General features: G+C 45.0%; 1 protein-coding gene across 7 annotated transcripts in view; it reads right to left on the bottom strand.

Annotated features, from left to right (window-relative positions):
• Nucleotides 1–17,545, bottom strand: part of Nedd4l (NEDD4 like E3 ubiquitin protein ligase) — a 313,579-nt gene that overhangs the window by 20,244 nt on the left and 275,790 nt on the right. For all 7 annotated transcript variants that reach the window (XM_055622704.1, XM_055622705.1, XM_055622707.1 and 4 more), the window contains 5 exons: nt 16,723–16,800; nt 14,485–14,539; nt 9,571–9,629; nt 2,346–2,411; nt 594–823 (listed from right to left, as the gene is read on the bottom strand). In XM_055622704.1, coding sequence (XP_055478679.1) covers nt 594–823; nt 2,346–2,411; nt 9,571–9,629; nt 14,485–14,539; nt 16,723–16,800 — 488 coding nt within the window. The remainder of the gene's footprint in view (nt 1–593; nt 824–2,345; nt 2,412–9,570; nt 9,630–14,484; nt 14,540–16,722; nt 16,801–17,545) is intronic.

Here is a 17,545-nt window from a genome sequence, read left to right as displayed (position 1 = left end):
TCTTGACCATTCCCAGTCTATACGAAAAAGGAGCCTAATGTTTGCTTAAAAAACAAAACAAAACAAAACAACAACAACAACAAAAACAATTTAATCTGCCTCAGTTCCCTTGCTGGGCAATGATGAAATCCTTGTAAGGCGCAGCCTTGTTCTTTTATGTATTGTCCTTTGTATCCCAAGCATGGGTCTTCAAAAACACTCATCACTTGTCTTTTACATAGCATGATTTCAGAAACAATTCTGGTTCACATGACTCTGAATTCGGACACTAATAACCCTTCCCTTAAATCAGAATGGCGTCTCAGGTGAAAATTTCCCTGCTCCCTCCATTAATTACGTATATATACCACAATATATTTTCAGTTTCAATTCTGCGAGCCAAACCGACAAACTGTACACTTTCAGGTGTTCGTGGCATACAGTACTTCACCATGCTGGATCAGAAGCTTGTTTTTAGACTTGTAAGGGGGTCAGGGAATGGAGGAGCTGAAATCTCAAATGGGTATTACTTGTGTTTTAACTATGGTTTCCTAAAGAAGGACGCCAGACCAGCTGCAGGGGGGGCCACACGCTGTCAACGTCCATGTACTTACGTGGCAGAGTACTCAAAGAGGCCGTAGTAGGGGTTGAACATCTCTTTGGACAGCAGGAAGAACCATTCTCTGGCTACGCCCCCATAGTCCAGGCCTTTCTCGGACTCAAACTCAATCCACAGTCTAGCCTTCAGGACATCAGGTCTCTTCACAGACATGATCCTCCGGTAGGACTCTTCAAATATGTTGTTTCTGTGAAGTTTCATTTCAAACCTGTTTGGAATATCAGCCTAGAGGAAAGACGAAAAGAGAAGACCATGATCATACAGCACCCCCCGACACCTGTACACACCGAGCCCTGCCTTATAGGAAAATAGCCTAAGGGTGGAAACAGTGGGCAGCCTGCACTGTTTCTACCCTTTCTACTCCACTGAGAGTCTCCTTTACGGAGAACCTCGCAGCCAAGATGGGACACATGGAAGCATCCATAAAGAGCTGCTCAGGCCGAGTCGCCCACGTCTCTTCAGGAGAGCATCAGCTGAGTCCAGAAACTCGTCCTTGCCATTATGTAAGGCATGGGTACTTCTTCTACAGGCATCTTGGAATGTTGGTTCAATCAAAGAGAGAAAGAAAGACTCTTTCCCAGGTAATCAAACCTTTGAAGTTTGATTCCAGCTCTAGGCAAGCTTGAATCAGTCTCATCTTTGGTAGGGACTACAGCTGGGATGTGTGGCCCGTGATGCCTGCACGTTCACAGTGCTGCCGTGGGGGGTGGGATCCTCATCCTGCTAAGTTTGGGCGAAACATCCCTGAACCCAAAGTTGACTGAGTGTGACCCAGCACTTGGGGTGAGGGGTAGAGATGGCCTCCTGGAAGGATGAGGTCCGGGTTGGCCTTGCCCTAGATGGGCATCAGCCGCGGAGCTGCTCGTCACTGGAAGACGCGGATGACTCACAAAGAAGCACCGCTGCCTGCTCCAGTGCAAGCTTCGAGGGCAAAGAGTCTCCAGTTATAAATGAATGAAGATCTCGAGGCACAGCCGTGGGGAGGAGGATTCTGAGTGACAGCAGAGGCTGTTGGTACCTCTTTACCACAGGTCAATGCTCAGAAGGAGATCAGCAACTGGGAGGGAGCAGAGAGGGGCGGGCAGCCTCAAGCCAGGAGGAGTTATGCTGGGGCTCACACTCTCCTTGCCCAGAGGCGTCAAGTTTCTGAGCCAACTGAGGGCAAAACTGAGATCCATACCAGGGAGGTAATAAGCACAGAGACGTAAGGTTGGGGGTGGGGAGGCACGCCAATGGTAAACACAGCAGTGACTCAGCACTGCCTGTAAAAACCTCCCAGGGCCTCTTGGCTGCAAACTGTTAGTAATAACAACAACAACAACAGAAATAATGATGATAATCAGAACCACTCTAGGGCTCAACACTATGAAGTATTATATGTTGTAAACATGTTAAAAGATGCATGCTATATGGTTAAAATCCCACCTCCAAATATAAAGAAATGTTAACTTGCTGTGGCCTCCCCAGATTTCTTGACTTTGGTCTTGAGTTATTTTTTATTCCATAAGAATATGACTAAAATGTATCATGTAAGAAATCACCCCTCAGGTGATTTGGTATGTATTCCTGAGTTAATCTCCACTTACCATTTCTGTTAAAAAAGAAAATTCAGACTGATGATCTGGGTGGACCAGACGTCAGTGAAAAGAGGAAGTGCACATATACAAGTCACAAACAGGCTGTTCTCAGAGAGGCAACCGGTGACGGAAACAGACTCAAACAGCTTTAGGAAGAGCTGATTACTCACAGGTTTCTTTAATTTCTTCCTAAAGTAGTCATATTTCTGCTTAAATTCTCTGGAGTACGGAACAGCCTGCAAGAGAAATTCATACACACAGACAATGTAAACATGACTGAAGTTTTACGTATAGTGAGCCAATGTTGGCAGAGTTTCGTGAATCGCAAATCTTAAATACTCATTTTCTGTGTTTTCTACAGAAAAATCTGCATAATGTCTGCACAGTCCTAGATGTGATGAGAGCTAATCCGCACAACGAGACTGATCGCTAAGGAAGCTCTTAGGCTCACACTGCACAAGCCAGACATGCGTTCTATATGAATTTTGCCAGAGTATGAGTCAGGGCAACACACACAGGTATGTAGATACAAAGCATCTTTACATGCATATCATTTCCCCCTCCTGGAGTTCAGTGTTAGTGGCTACGGCACCTTAACATACAACCCCAAGTGTTTTATAATAGTCACTCAAAAAGTCTTTGTGGGAAGCCAAGCATATTACTCATGTTAGAGAGTCATTCCTCAGGAAGCGAGGCAGGAGGATGGTGAGTGCAAGAGCATCCTGGTCTATACACATCAAGATGCTGCCTGTCTCAGAACACTAAGCAGTGGGGGCATGACACAGTGGTAAGCCTGGGTTCCATCCCTGGTACCACAAAATCAACACGCATCCCAGACAAACTAGCGGAGAAATATCATCAGCAGAAAGGGCAGTAGCCTGATACCTCTTTCAGGAAGCAGAAGAGCTGAGTAAATGGCATTTTGGAAAAGACTTAGATTGAGGAGTCACGAAGTTTACCTTTCACTTGGTGTCCTGGTTGGCTTTAAGTGTCCACTTGAGTAACTGCCTAAACCAGATTGGTCTATGTCTGACTAGGGACTGTTATGGTTTATTGCCAATTTCTATAGGAGTGCCCTAGCCTTCTATGGGCAGCACCATTCCCAGGGAAGGTGATTCTGGGTTGTATAGGAAAGCTAGGTAAGCATGAGCCTGTGTGAGCCAACAAACAGCATCCCTCATGGAATGGAAGTATGCTGTATTGGACAGCAGGCAGGCTTGCCTTCAAGTCTTGCCTTGATGGACTGTAACGTGATCTGTAAGCTCCCCCAGGTGGCTTTGGCTCAAGTTATTTATAACAATAACAGCAATGAAGCTAGGACACTTGGGCAAGAATTCCTTCTCTATGAAGCAAAAGTGGCTCCACTGGGGTGGGCTCCGGGTATCAGTCAGATATAACTATCCAAAAGTTTTGATATCCTAGCCAGGTGCCACTTGAGAGGCTGGGGCAAATGATCATGAATTTGAGACCAGCTTGGGCCACATAACAAGACTGACTCAGAAGCAAACAACACATTGAAAGTCCTTTTATGTCTTGTGGCAAAGTAATATTTGAATGTGGCTATTTAAATGACCTTTATAACTGCGTTGTAAAGTAGCTTAGAGTCCAACCACTGCCTGGAGGTGACTGCAAAGGTCTGTGATTCTTTTAAGAAGCAGCGTGGACTGATTCTGTGTCTAATGACATCTCAGCAACTACCTCAGTCAGAACAACTCATTGCCTTTTAGCAAACTTATAAACTCGCGTGGTGAGTACCAATGCTGCTATCATTTGAGGCTAATAATACATGCCAACCCTCAGCAAAGCACTCCTAGACTCCAGCTGTTTGGTCTTGACCACAAAGAGACAGAATAAAGAGCAAAACCTTTGTCCTTTGCCTTCTGTTTTAAAGCATAGTCACACAAATAGCTGACCCCTCCCACTGTCCCCCTCCCCAAAGTCTCTATGCTTTATAGAAAAGTTCACTGGTTTTGAATACAAGAGTAGTGAAGACATTCTATTCATAAATGATGCTTAAGGACGTTCTAAAGACAATCCATATGGCCTATGGTCATCTTTCTGTCTGCAGGCCTGTCTTCATGTGGGTTTCCACTGAGGATGAGAGCTGACCATACTTCCTATGCCTTTCAGGCAAGTTGTACCTGAGGAAATCATATATGAGTTCTGACACTTGCCAGCAAACAGACACCAGCCCAAGAACAAGGACACAGGATTCCGACATAAACTCAGATGATATTATCATGGACTTTGTTCTACCAGCACTGCATTCCATCACAAATGACATTTTCTTCACATCCCTATGTGCTGAATTTCTCTCTGGTGGCTGGTTTGACCATTAGCAAGTATTCTTGAGGTTCTCTCTGCCTGGCACTTCAGGTACTAAAAAAAGATATGACTGAACATAAAACAAAGTCCTCGCTCAGTTCTCTCCATGCCAGGGAATCAGCCTAGCTATTCATCAACAGATGAATGATAGAGAAAACATGGGGTACACACAGAATGCAACTGTACATACAATACAGCTGTAAAGAATGAGATTATGTCACTTGGGTAGAATCAGAACCCATGGTAAATGAAATAAGCCAGTCTAAGAAGGAGAACAGATAGAACATTTTCCCTTTCATACAGAACCTAGATTAAACAAAACAAAACACCTGAAAATAGATGGGTGATTATTTGGTAACTGGGTAACTGGGATGAGATCAGCAGTAGGGGGAAGGGAGGATGAGAGAGGACAATGGGGGAGGGATGTGAGTATTATTAAAGTACATTATATATATATATATATTCTCATATATAATATATGAAATATATGTATGCACGTATGTATGAAAATGTCATAGTGAATACTACTTTTTACAATTAATACATGCTAATGAAAAGGGAGAACACAAAAAGGAGTGAATGAATAGAGTCAGGTGGTAAGGGGAAAACTGGTGGATATTTGGAGGGTTATTTTCTGGGAGCCTAGGGGGGACAGCTCTGAGGTACCTCTGAGCAGAAAATAGAGAGATGGAATGAAACAGATGGGGAACAGTGAACAACGAGCTCTAAGGAGGAAAAACCTTTGGTTGATAGTCAAGATTACCTGTGACTGAAACTGGGGTCAGGAGGGGTTGAGGGGTGAGGCAGGGAGGTTCCTCCACCATTTTCTCCCACTGGCTTAGGCAGACAACTTTACCAGCTAGCTCTGTGACACGTCCTTGCAACTGAGAAACGTTTCCTCAGTTATGTAAAAAGAATCTGACTTGGAGCTTTGCCTCCACTATCATATGGTGACTCCATCTAAATTCTTTTCATATGTGTAGATATTTTAGGAAGCTTCTACAGTAGTAGGCTTCCATATGGTTTTTAAAAAGAATCTTTAGTGTTAGTTTCCTTCCCCCCCTTTACCCTGCTCTTCTATCCCCCTCCCCATTCAATCCTACTCCAGTTTCCTCTATCTCTCCATAACAATACACTCTAGTCCCCCTTCCTTCTGAGATCCCCTCTTCTCTGTTCTCTCACTAAGGTACCTATGATTACTTAGATTGAACCACACACTGAAAGCTTAAGAGCTAACATCCACGGAATAAGATTCTATGCAATAGTTGCCTTTGGGATCTGGGTTGCCTGGTTCAGAAGGAATGTTTCTAGCTTCATTTATTTACTTGCAGATTTTATTTTTCTTAACAGCTGGATACTATTCCATTGTGTAAATGTTCCACATTTTCATTATCCATTCATCAGCTGATGGACATGTAGGCCTTTCCCAATGTTTGGCTATTGTGAATAGAGCAGCAATGAACATGGGTGGGCAATTATTTGTAGTATGACATACGAGTCTTTTGGTATATGCCCCAAAACGGTATAGGCTGACCTTGAGGTAGATTGATTCTTAGCTTCCTAAGGGACTCCCCACACTGATTTCATAGCAACTGTACAAGCTGGCAGTCTTAACAGCAATGGATACATGAAAAAAAATTATAAAAACCTTAAAGAGGGAGCTGGCTCAGTGGTTAAGAACACTATCTGCTCTTCCAGAGGTCCTGAGTTCGATTCCCGGCAACCACATGGTGGCTCACAACCATCTATAATGTGATCTAGTGTCTTCTTCTGGCATGCAGGTGTACATGCAGATAGAGTACACACACACACACACACCTTAAAGAATTAACTAGACGAGTCAAGTAGTAACTCAAAATATAGCCAAGGAGGGAGGAAGGATATTCCTAAGGACAAGAACAAAGATGGAAAAGGAATGCAAACTTTTAGCTGGAGTAAGGATGGGGGAAAGTTTGGGAAGAAATAACAGCTAAGGATTTACTAGAACAGAGGACAGATATAATGAGCCCACCCCCCAATCTATGGATGATTATTCTTAATCCAATGTGAAATACACAATTTGACATGTGTTTGTGAGCTTCTGGAACATCAAAGATAATGAGAAAAAAACCAAGGAAGAAATATTTGCCCTCCAAGAAATGGCAATCAGATTGGCAGTAAATTTTTAACATCTGGAGGCCAGAGAATATGGGAGAACATCTGGGTGGTGGTGGGGGACAGGGAGGGGTGGGAGGACCAGAAGAAAAATAACAGAATTATGTTATCAGTAGTAGAACTGAAAAGGCCAGCCAGATTCTCTCTCAGCACCTGTAGCTCACTGGCAAACCTCACCAGGTACCCCTGGCTGATGAGAGTGTTCCTAGCAAGAAAGGTCTTAGGACTTTCCCTGACTATGAATTTCAGGGGGTCACAGCTCTGAGTCAGATGTCTGCTTTCTAAGCCGAATGTAGGAGTGACACTAGGATAGTCAGGGAGTCACCAGAGCTGATGCCTGAGCCATAGCTTTCCAACATCTTCTCGACAGGTTTTTAAAGGCGGAAGAGACTCAGGTTGACTGGCATGTGTTTATTATTCTTGACCTAACAAATGACATCATCCTATAAATGCATGGTTTTGCAGCCTATAAAGAGGAGGGGAGGAGTGTTTTTCTCTTAAGGAGCCTGTATTCACACTTGGGTATAAGGCATGTCCGGTTGGTCCCTTCCCCACATGACCTGGTCAATCCCATTTTCTCTATCTCCAACCCTGCCCCTCTGAAGATTGCCTCCAAGGCCCAGTTCCCCATTCCTGGCATTCCTGAAGACTGCCCCAACCCCCTCATCTGGAGTCGCCAGCTTCCAAGCCCCTGCCCCAGATGGCCATATCTGGGCACAGGTCTGTATTTTCCTTTGCTTGCTCTCCCCACCATTGTCTGGGTGGGACTTCCTCTGGTTCCCCTGAGGCAAGGAGCCCCAGTTCCCAAATAAACCTGCCCCTTTTAAACTTTTAATCTGACTTGGTGCCAAAACTCAGAAGCTGAGTCCCGGTTTGGTGGCCTTCCCGATCTCTCCTGGCCACAAGGGAGATCTGCTTCTCTCCTTCTAGCCTTTTCTCTGCCTGAGGTAGACTCGGTGAGTAACCATCCCCAGCTAATGCCTACTTCCAGGTCCAGGACCCTTTGGACTTCCTCTGTGGGAGGCTAGCCCATTCCGGAACAAAGACCAGGTCTTTGTTCTGGGGCAGCCTCTGATAAGTGACATCTTATTCCTGGTTAGCAGCCCCCTACCCCCACCTCCAAAAAAAAAGAAAAAAAAAAAGAAAAAGAAAAGAAAAATAGAAAAAGAAAGAAAATCCGTCCGATCCCAGGATGCCACCTTCATAGATTTGGGATCTCCGGCAAAGGCTGGGAAGATGGATACTGCTGGGTCTAAAATCGATCCCCAGACACCTCTTGGATGTCTGTTGCAAAATTCACCTAAACTGGTTGTCCCAGAACTTGTGTTACTCTTCAGCCCTTCCCTGTCTCCTTCCCAGCAAAACACCACTTCAGGCCTAAACTATCTCAGTTCCCCGGGTGCTCACCTACGCTCTCCTGCTGTTGTGTCCCTGGGCATCTGACTTGGCCTGGGGTCTAAGAGCCTCACCTCTGACCGGGTGCAGGCTCTGAAGGATCTACAGCTGCTAACTACAGAGGACTGGATGCTTTTACTTTTGGGCCTGGTGGGGTTCTTCAGACAATGGATCCCCAATTTTGCTATTATAGCTAAGCCTCTGTGCCAGGCAGCCACAGAGACCCCCACAGGGCCCCTCACCCACTAGCCGCCATCACTTTTATTTATTTTTTTGACTCTGGGTTATCCTCTTAATGGCCCCTGGCACTCACAGACTCCACCCACCCCTACCCTCTTCACCAATGAGAGGATGGGAGTGGTCACAGCTGTTTTAGGCCCGCTCATATGGGTGTACTTAGCTTTCTTGCTCAAACATCAAGATCACTGTGTGTGGATGGCAGCCGTGTCTGAGAGCCATAGCAGCAGCTGTGGAACTCACCCGCCAGGCTCTCAAGGCCACCCTGTTCCAGCTTATCACACTATATTCTACCCAGTACCTCTCAGACCCTCAGAGCCATTCCTCCTTCTCCCCCCATGGGCCTTCACGGGTCCAAACCTTTCACCTTCTATTTCTAGAAACCCCCAAACTACCCTCACCTCCAGTTCTGCCCTAAACCCTACCCTGCCCCAATAGCATCCAGTGTCAGCAGGAAGTTCATTTATTATCAACAAAAGCGGACCTGGCCCCCAGGTTTTCCCAGCATGCCTCAGTCCCTACCTCTTACAGGGCATGCTGAACTTTCCAGCTCAGGGGCTGGGCTCCCCCTCTCCCAGAAATTCTTTCCTATATAATCTGGACGTTTTGGTGTGTCACGGGTCCTCCCCCACTCCCCTACCTCTCCACCCCACATTTGAGCACTCTTTCTCTTCCCCCTCCCTTTTGTCCCCCTTCCCATGACAACTTTCCTGGCTCCTCTCCTTGGGACCAGTAAGCCTGCCCAAGAGCTGCATCCAATAAACCTGCCTTTATATAATCTGGCTTGGATTGGATCATTTCACCAGCAGAGAATAATTTATAGCAGGATAATTTATCAATGTATTTCTATTTTTCTGAGGGCTTCTCTTTCTCCTAATTCTCATGTTTACGCCTGCATTAAAAATATCTTTAACAACTCTTCATTACAGTTAAAAAAAGACAATCCTGATTACACATTTAAACCTTTTACAAAGGGCCAGGAAGAAAGAAATTAAAAAAACAAAACAAAACAAAAACAAAAAAAACAAAAAACCCGTTACAAAGGACCAGGAAGAAAACGCTTCAATCTCCTATTATCACACCATTTTCTCTTCCTTTCTAATCCTAGTCCCAAGTGAAGGCTCATGCAGCTGTAACACATCTGGAAAACTCACTGAAGAGCTGGGATGAACCTTAAACTACTCAATTTCACCAGTCTCTTGGTATCACTGTAGCCACACACAAAAACTGTATGTACTATGCAGCGATAAGCTCATACAAAGGGGAGGAACGGAGAATACTGACCGGACCAGTGATGGCTGGGTTCTGTAGTCTTGGATCTTCCCACTGGGTAATTTTACTATCTGAAAACAGTAAAAACACCAGCGCGTTAGTTCTAGCCTCTTCTGTATATAGGGTGTTTAAGAACAATTTCCTTTTCTAAAGCCCCTTTGACTTGACCCCAGGGAGAATTTAGTATTTGGGGTTAGAAGGTAACTGCTGTACATGGCAAACATATATTTGATTAGTTAAAAACAATAATAAAAAATGCACAACAAAAGTAAAACCATCCCTGTGCAAGTCTGGACGAGCAACCTAGTAAGTCTGTAATTATAAACCCCTTTATTCACAAGGATTTATAACTCGATCTTGGTTTTCAAAAGGCATAGGACGATTCCGTTCCCTCGAAAGCTAACACATACACTTTTAAAAAAAATGTAGACTACTTCTTAAAATTTGCTTATGGTGTAGAAAAACTGCTTTCAAGTAGAGAGCAAAGGTGGAGACACACACGCACACACACACACACACACACACACACACACACACACACACGCACGTGCACACACTCACACATGAATTAGAGCGGAGCAAGATTTCAGAGAAAGGTTCCTGGCAGCCTGCTGGCTGGGCAGGCCCAGTTTCCTTTCTTCCAAAAGAGACAGCGAGAACAAAACTGCTTAACACCAGGTATGCCGTCACTGGCCCAGGTGGTCCTGTAGGGTTTCATCTGCGCGTGACTAAGAGTGCTTCAGGACGGCCTGCGCATGCATGCGGCATCCGGTGGAGGTATGTCTGGGGGACTAGGAAGACAAGGGTGTGGAAAGGGCAGGTTGGGGTATGACAGGTTACTTCTATTTTTGAAGGAAAAAAAAAAAAAGGAGGGAGGAGGGGGGTATTTCTTGAAAAATCACTGTGTTCATTTTCAGCCTGCTAGTGAGCTGATATCAACTCAGAGAGTCAACTCTAACAAGCACCTCAGTTACTTTTTTAAACTCTGATGTTATTAACTTCATGAAAACAGAGGTGTTACAAAGATGCTCTAGGCCGATTACGATTAAAGCAGACAAGAAGACATGTATGGAAATGCCATGATGGAACCCGTTACTCTGGGTAATGAAAACACACTCATGGTGCACATTTAAGAGAAAAACGAAACCCTAAGACTACGCGTCTACGATGCTTATTTCATTTTGGTTTGGCAGAAAAAGTGTATGACTGAAAAGCTCAACTGCCTCAGGGAACACTGGCAGATGCAGGTGGTATTTCAGGTTGCCTACCTGCTAAAAAGAGAAGACTTCAGAAAGCCAACGCTGGTAATGAGGTGGAAAAATAATAAAACAAGATAACAGTCACAGAACTCGGTGGGACACAGCTGGACGGAACCGTGCCTTTCTATAGCAGTTTGGGTAATAACCGCTGACTGCTGACTGGGTGTTTGTGATCAAAGTAAACCCAACCTCTCCCAACACCGGACTTTCAAATCTTCTCACCAGACCTGAATATCAGAGTCCACCTGACACCTGCACTGGGGTTCCCTGAGAGCCCTGAGCAGGTGATCAGCCACCCGACAGGTGTCACCTGACACTCCAGTCAGCAGCCTGAGGATTAATCCCAATGGCTGATTTGATTGAACTGAGATCAGTGAAGCAAACCTCTGGGTGTGTCTGTGGGGGCTTTTCCAGAGAGGATTAATTGGGGAGACGGGGGGGGGGGGGGGGGGGGGGGGGGAGGGGGAGGGGAAAACTGCCAGAACATGGGCAGCTCTATCCTACATGCTGGGCGTGAGGATGGATTAAAAGGGGGAGAAACGAGAGCGGCCATCAGCCTAGACATCCTGTCACTCTCTTCCTGTCTGCTATGATGAATAGTCTCTGGCATAGTTGTCGACCACCATGATGGTCCAGAAGCAATGGAGTAAAGGACTAGCTAGACCTCTGAACCTGTGAGCCACAAAAAAAAAAAAAAAAAAAAAAGTCTTCCTCCTTTAAGCTGCTTGTGCCAGGTATCTATCACAATGACTGAAGTCTGACTAACAAAAGCAGTATCATAACCCACGGACTACCAAAATCCAAAACCTGACCATGTCCTTGCCTGTCCTTGGTAATCATCAAAGCGCCATCACTTCTCTTCTGGCTGGGTGGGGCACAGGTCTGTTTCTTGGACTATTCTATGGTCCAGATTAGCTTCCATTCAAGATTTCCTCCACAGGTCTGCCCAGAGTTTATTCTCAGGAATACATCTGACCGCTGTCCTTGGACCCTGGGAAAGACCTCGGAAGCTCCTACTGTCTGCAAAGTGCATCCAAGTCCTCATACTCTCAGATACCTGTCACGTTGGATTGGGTACCATGCCAGCCTCCTTTGCATGCCAGCCAGGGCTGCTTTCCCTTGATGATGGGTACAGTATGACCAGTCACGCTCCTGTAAATGTCTTTACACATACAAACAAAGCGTGACCAAGGCTTTAGGGTTTTGAGGGGCAGAGCCCATGAGGCAGTCTCCACTTCCAGTATGGGATCTGCTGGCCATATCTGGTTTGTCCTAACACTGATTTCCACCATGTCCTTCAGAGTGAATCCTGCTCAAAATCTGTCCTAAAGGGGACAGATCCCACAAAGCCATCTTCAGCCAACAGCAAACAGGTTCACCTTCCAGCATAGTATGGAAGACACATCTCACTACTAGACCCTTGAGGATAGGGTTTGTAGGTAGCTATCTGATCCCATAACTCCTCTCCACTGATGACCATGCCCCAGCACCTGACAGGAGCTTCAGGTGTTGTCTTTGTAATGACTGAATGAAGCCAACAGTGAGAAAAAAAATAGTCTTTCCCAAACAGTTTGAGCGCTTGGAACCACACACGTTTTCCTGGCGCTACAGAAGGAATCTGCTGTGAGGTGTACAAACAGGTGGATGAGTGGCGGACGGGTAGACAGAGTTTTAAAAAGAGCTTCAGATCTCAACATGCTTTTTAACCTCCGAGATACTACATTTCAAATCAAATGACAAGAGGGAAGCAAAGGGGCGAGAAGCCCAGCCACTTTAGCCTCTGCTCCCAGATTTGGTTATTGTGGGCAGGGTGGAGGAACACAAAATTTCATGGAATTTCTCTTGTAACTTTTGTATCTGGGATACTACTGGCCAATTCTGTGGTACTTCTGGGTGCAACTGGTCTGTTAAAAAAAAAATTTCCCCAAGAGCACTAGAGATTTCATTCTAGATATTTCTCGAACACCACATAGAAGGAGCTCATCAATAATTATCCATCAAATGAATCAAGGCCCAAACTCCAGCGTCTGGTGCTTTTGAAAGCCTGCCTCTCAAGTCAACCACTGGTAACGTAGGCCATACCAACGATACTTGGGGTGAAGGCTGGTGTGCATGATGGCAGCAAAGGGCGATGGTGGATTTTGCTAGACAGCTGTACGGAAAGAGACTTCACTCAGAAGATAAGGAAACTCCTAAACCTATCCACCAGGTGAGTAAAGCTGTTTTGGGGAGTACCCAAAACAAAGTCTTTGAAAGAGACAGGGATTATTACTTCACACACTAGACTTGGAGGGAGAGGCAGAAGAGCTTTCACTGGCATATGTAACCCTTTATGGTTGTCCACAGGGCAAAGACTGGTAAATTATGGAGAACTGTTTTCAGTAGCGCTACAAAGGTAACCTCTTTCCCATTTTAGGAGGCTCTCAGAATTTAGAATAAAACAGTATTTCAGGGGAAAGCAGCGCGTGCACATACACGGAAGCGTTCGCGCTGACTCTGTGCTGTATGCTCACAGGACAGTGCTGGAAAGTACATAACTCAGTATTTTTTCTAATCAAGCACAAAATCAAAGTTTGCATATCTTGAAATAATCTGATTTTGTTCCAAGGGTGGCACTGTCCCCTAAACCTTCTGGGTTTTGGCTGGGTGTTCTCACTGACTTCAAGCCCACCAACCTTCATGTCTGAAGACAGGTTCTTGGAGTATATGAGGTTTCCTAGCGACACTCAGAGGAGTGGACCCTCCCACCCCATGGGCATCGGCCTGGGTAGCACTGCCCGGGGACAGGCTTCCCAGCAAAAGGCTCATCAATACACTTTGTTTGGTTATCAAAACCCGAAGCCTGGAGCTCACTTCCTGCTAAGTGAACTAAGTGAAGAGAAAGAACAAAATACTACCAACTGCACACAGATTTGAACTTTATCTGGAGCCTTCTTTTAGGTTTTCCTTTTTTCTTTCTTTCTTTGGAAAGTTTTAGTCCTTCATGAATATAATTTCATGAAGAACAAACCATCTAAAAACAAATACAAAATCCAAAATCTCCCCCAGCCCTCCAGAACCAACTCCCTGGCTAAAAGAAAAGACATATTAGTTTAACTTCCAGATGAAATGAGAAACCACGCATATATTCTTGGGTGCTAAAGCAGGTATCTTCAGCAAATGGACTAAGGTTTCAGGGAAACAGCTACATACATCATTAGTGTGCTGGGTGCAAGGGAACATGCCATGATAGAAAATAAGGTCAGAACGGGCATCTCTAAAGCCAGTGTTTTGAAAGCATACATAGCTGAAAACACTGCTTGAGAAGATTTATTTATTTTAAACTAAATCATTACTTCTAATCTTATTTTCTATTTCCAGAGTGCATTTATTAAAAGCGCAAATATCAAGGGACTGTCAACAACAAAAAAGTTTTTTTTTTTAAATTATAAAAAAGTTAATAGGTCACAAGATCAAATTGGGTGAAAGCCTGATGGGCTACTTTGAAGCAAACTCGGGGTGAAGGCACAGTACCGTATAAGGGCACTGATTCTCTGGTGTCATTCTCTCCACATAACACCTGGCTGCCTGGACAGGGAGTAAAACGACATAGCTTCACCATCACAGTTGTGTCACCCTCCCCTTCCTGCACCCTGTCACACTTGTGGGCCCAGTGGCGTCTACTTACTGTGGTCGATGTAAAATGTGCGGCCATCCAAGTGGATCCTCTCTTCCCAACCGGGCTGGCATCCAGGAGGAGGAGGGGGAGAGAACACAAGCATCAGTCAGCAGTTCCCAAATCCCAGGGGACACTGAAAACTCCAGGAACCTTCTTGAATCTCCTCTGCTAGGGACATCTTCACACTGAGAATATTCCAAGTGACGCTAACGCAGGGGCACAGCTAACAAGTCGCATAGCGGCCAACGTCTCCCAAGCTTTTACTGTATGAAGGACCAGAAACTGTTCAAGGGGTCAGTGTGAGGGCTAGAGAGATGGCTTGAGCAAAGAGCACCTGCTGTTCTCGAGGAGGACCTGGGTTTGTTTCCCAGCACCCACTATGTCTCAAAACCATCCACGGACTCCAGTTCCAGGAAACCTGACAGTGTCTTTTGTGGGCGTGACTTTTGGGGGCACCCGGGGGACATAGAGTGTGTATACACACAAGTCAGGCAAAACTATAATACACATAAAAAAAAATCTAAGTAGTATTTTTAAAAGATTTCAGCATGAGGAGTTCATTTGGTTAAAATACCTACTGCATACTTCAGGGAAGGAATAGGGGCTTATAACTGTGTAGCACACAGTGGCAGAGTAACCCAGAGTTCCTCCCTCTGCTTAACTGTGTGGGTGTACATGTATCCGCAGGCACGTGTGCACAAGGGCGGGAATGGGTCCTGAGGCCTGAGGTGGATGTCTGGTGTCATCCTTGTTTGTTCTCTAGCCTAACAAGGAAGGGCCCCTTGGAGAGCCTGGCGCTTGTCTTTTTGGCTGGCCTGCTAGCCAGCTTATTCTGGGGACTGCCTTTCTGCCTCCACGCCCCCTCCCCCATAGAGCTTACATGAAGGATGTCACACCACCCATGGGGCTTCCATGTGGGAGCTGGGGAGCTGAACCCCAGTCTTCACACTTTGACAGCCAGGGCTTTACCTGCTGAGTCACAGCCCCAACAACTGGGTGCTTTTTAAGATTCGCTCGGCATGCCTCACCTGACTCAGAAATACAAAAGATTCAGACAATAGATTTTCTCTTTTTTGGTGGGAGGGCAAGGAAGGATGCCATGTGTATGTGTTTCGTATGTGCAAGTATACATGCCCCACGTGTGTGGAAGTCTGAGGAGGACGCTGCATGCCCTGTTCCTTTGAGACGATGTCTTACTGTGCTTGGAGCTAGTCTAGCCAGCAAGCTCCAGATATCCTCCAGGCTTCCCCATGCTGTAGTACCAGGGGCTATGGGTGTTCATGGCCCAGGTCTAGTGTTTCATGTGGGTTCCAGGAATTCCAACTAGGATCCCAATATATGTTCAGCAAGCACTCTTTTACACCAGGCCATCTCCCCAGAGATTTTTTTTTTTTAATATGTTAAGAAGGCTCTCATCCTTGTAAAATAATAACAATTCCCATTTAAAAACAGTTTGTTAGAGGTTGGGCATAGTGGTGCATCTCTGCTATCCGAGCGCCTGGGAAGTAAGAGCAGGAGGTTTTGAGTTCTAGGCTGGCCTTGGCTGTCTAAAAAGAAATAAAATAGTAATACTAGAACCCCAAACTAAAACAAAACCAAACCAAAGCCAACCCTGTCTCCATATCTCCAGTCTTTTTTTTTTTTTTTTTTTTTTTTTTTATGATGGCTGGGCTGTTGAAGAAGGCAGACGGTAAAATTTTCATCCCAAACTGAGTACAGACCAAATTATACCATGCTCCCAGAGAGGAACGAAATTACAAAACAAAACAAAAATCAAAACCACACCACCACAGGTTTATAATGAGTCTACAACAAAGGGGGAAAATCACTTAAAAGAATCTACAGGTTAAGTGACATAGAAAAAGTTTCTGTGATTATTTTCTTTCCTTAGTATATTCATGGCTTTTGTCCTTATGACTTAGCAGTATGGCCAGAGCTCAGTAGTTGCTAAGTTACAAAATAAATGCATGCTGCTTAAATTGGCACCTGCAGTATATGCCTCTTGTACATGCCCTAGATCAAAACTAACTTCCACTAATAGCTAATAATTAAAAGTCTTCTTTTACATGTACTGGTATTGCATATACTGTAATGTACCTTTCAAAGTGCCCAAACATCTGGCCCTTCTAAGGAAGGAACACTGACCAATGGACCCAGAGAGCCTTGGGGAGATCTGCAGGCCTCTCCATGAACACTGAGATGATAAGAACATTTCTGGACCATTTCATGTTTCTGTGGTATACTCACAGGAAGTGGACCCAGGTCATTAGGGTTTAAAGATGCTTTTGACCGCATATGTACTGGAAATTTCAGCCGTGGGTCTTCCTGCAGGAAAAACATGGCAGCTGTTAAGAGGGTCTCCCTGTGTGTACTCATTGGCACCTTCCCTTCCTTCATGTTTCTTTGGTAGAGGAAGCCTGCCTACCATATCTCGAGAAAGCAGAACAAACACTTCAACGAGAGGTTAACTGCCTCTCCAAGACTTAGAGAAGGTGAAGGGGGAAAGGCAACCAGACAGAATGGAGGATGCATGCCTGTCCTCCAGAGAAGGGGAAGGGTGAGTGGTCACAGCCTCTAAATGATGACCCTTTGAGAACAGCATTTCTTAGTACTTGGGTGTCCCCAACTCCTTCTGAATCTGCCTGAATCTGAAAATATGCTATTCCAGAGTCAACCTGCTTTATCATATGAAATCATACATGTGGCAGCAGGCAACTTGAATGAGACTACTGACTGAGTTCTGATGGTTAGGTTCTTATTCATGTCTTAACATGACTCTTAAAAAATATGCTGCCTAGAGGCTGGAGAAAAATCAAGGAAAGAGAAATAAATACTCTGGAATCTTTGGTTATGTTTTATCATTTGCAAAGAATAATTAGACATCTGATCTTGCAACATCCCTTATCTCTGATGATGATGATGATGATGATGATGATTATATGTCTCTGTTTCTTTAGATGAGGAAAACAGTATCAGAGACCCAGATTCCCAAACTGACTTGCCCTCATGTAGGGCCAATTAGAATGTGATGGGACTTAAGAGAATCCAAAGCTTTTAAACTCAAAAGATT

The sequence above is a fragment of the Psammomys obesus genome, unplaced genomic scaffold, assembly GCF_907164565.1.
Source record: "Psammomys obesus unplaced genomic scaffold, mPsaObe1.curated_primary_1811, whole genome shotgun sequence".
In the NCBI taxonomy this organism is placed as follows: Eukaryota; Metazoa; Chordata; class Mammalia; order Rodentia; family Muridae; genus Psammomys; species Psammomys obesus.
This window is presented reverse-complemented; position numbering and strand designations above follow the sequence as displayed.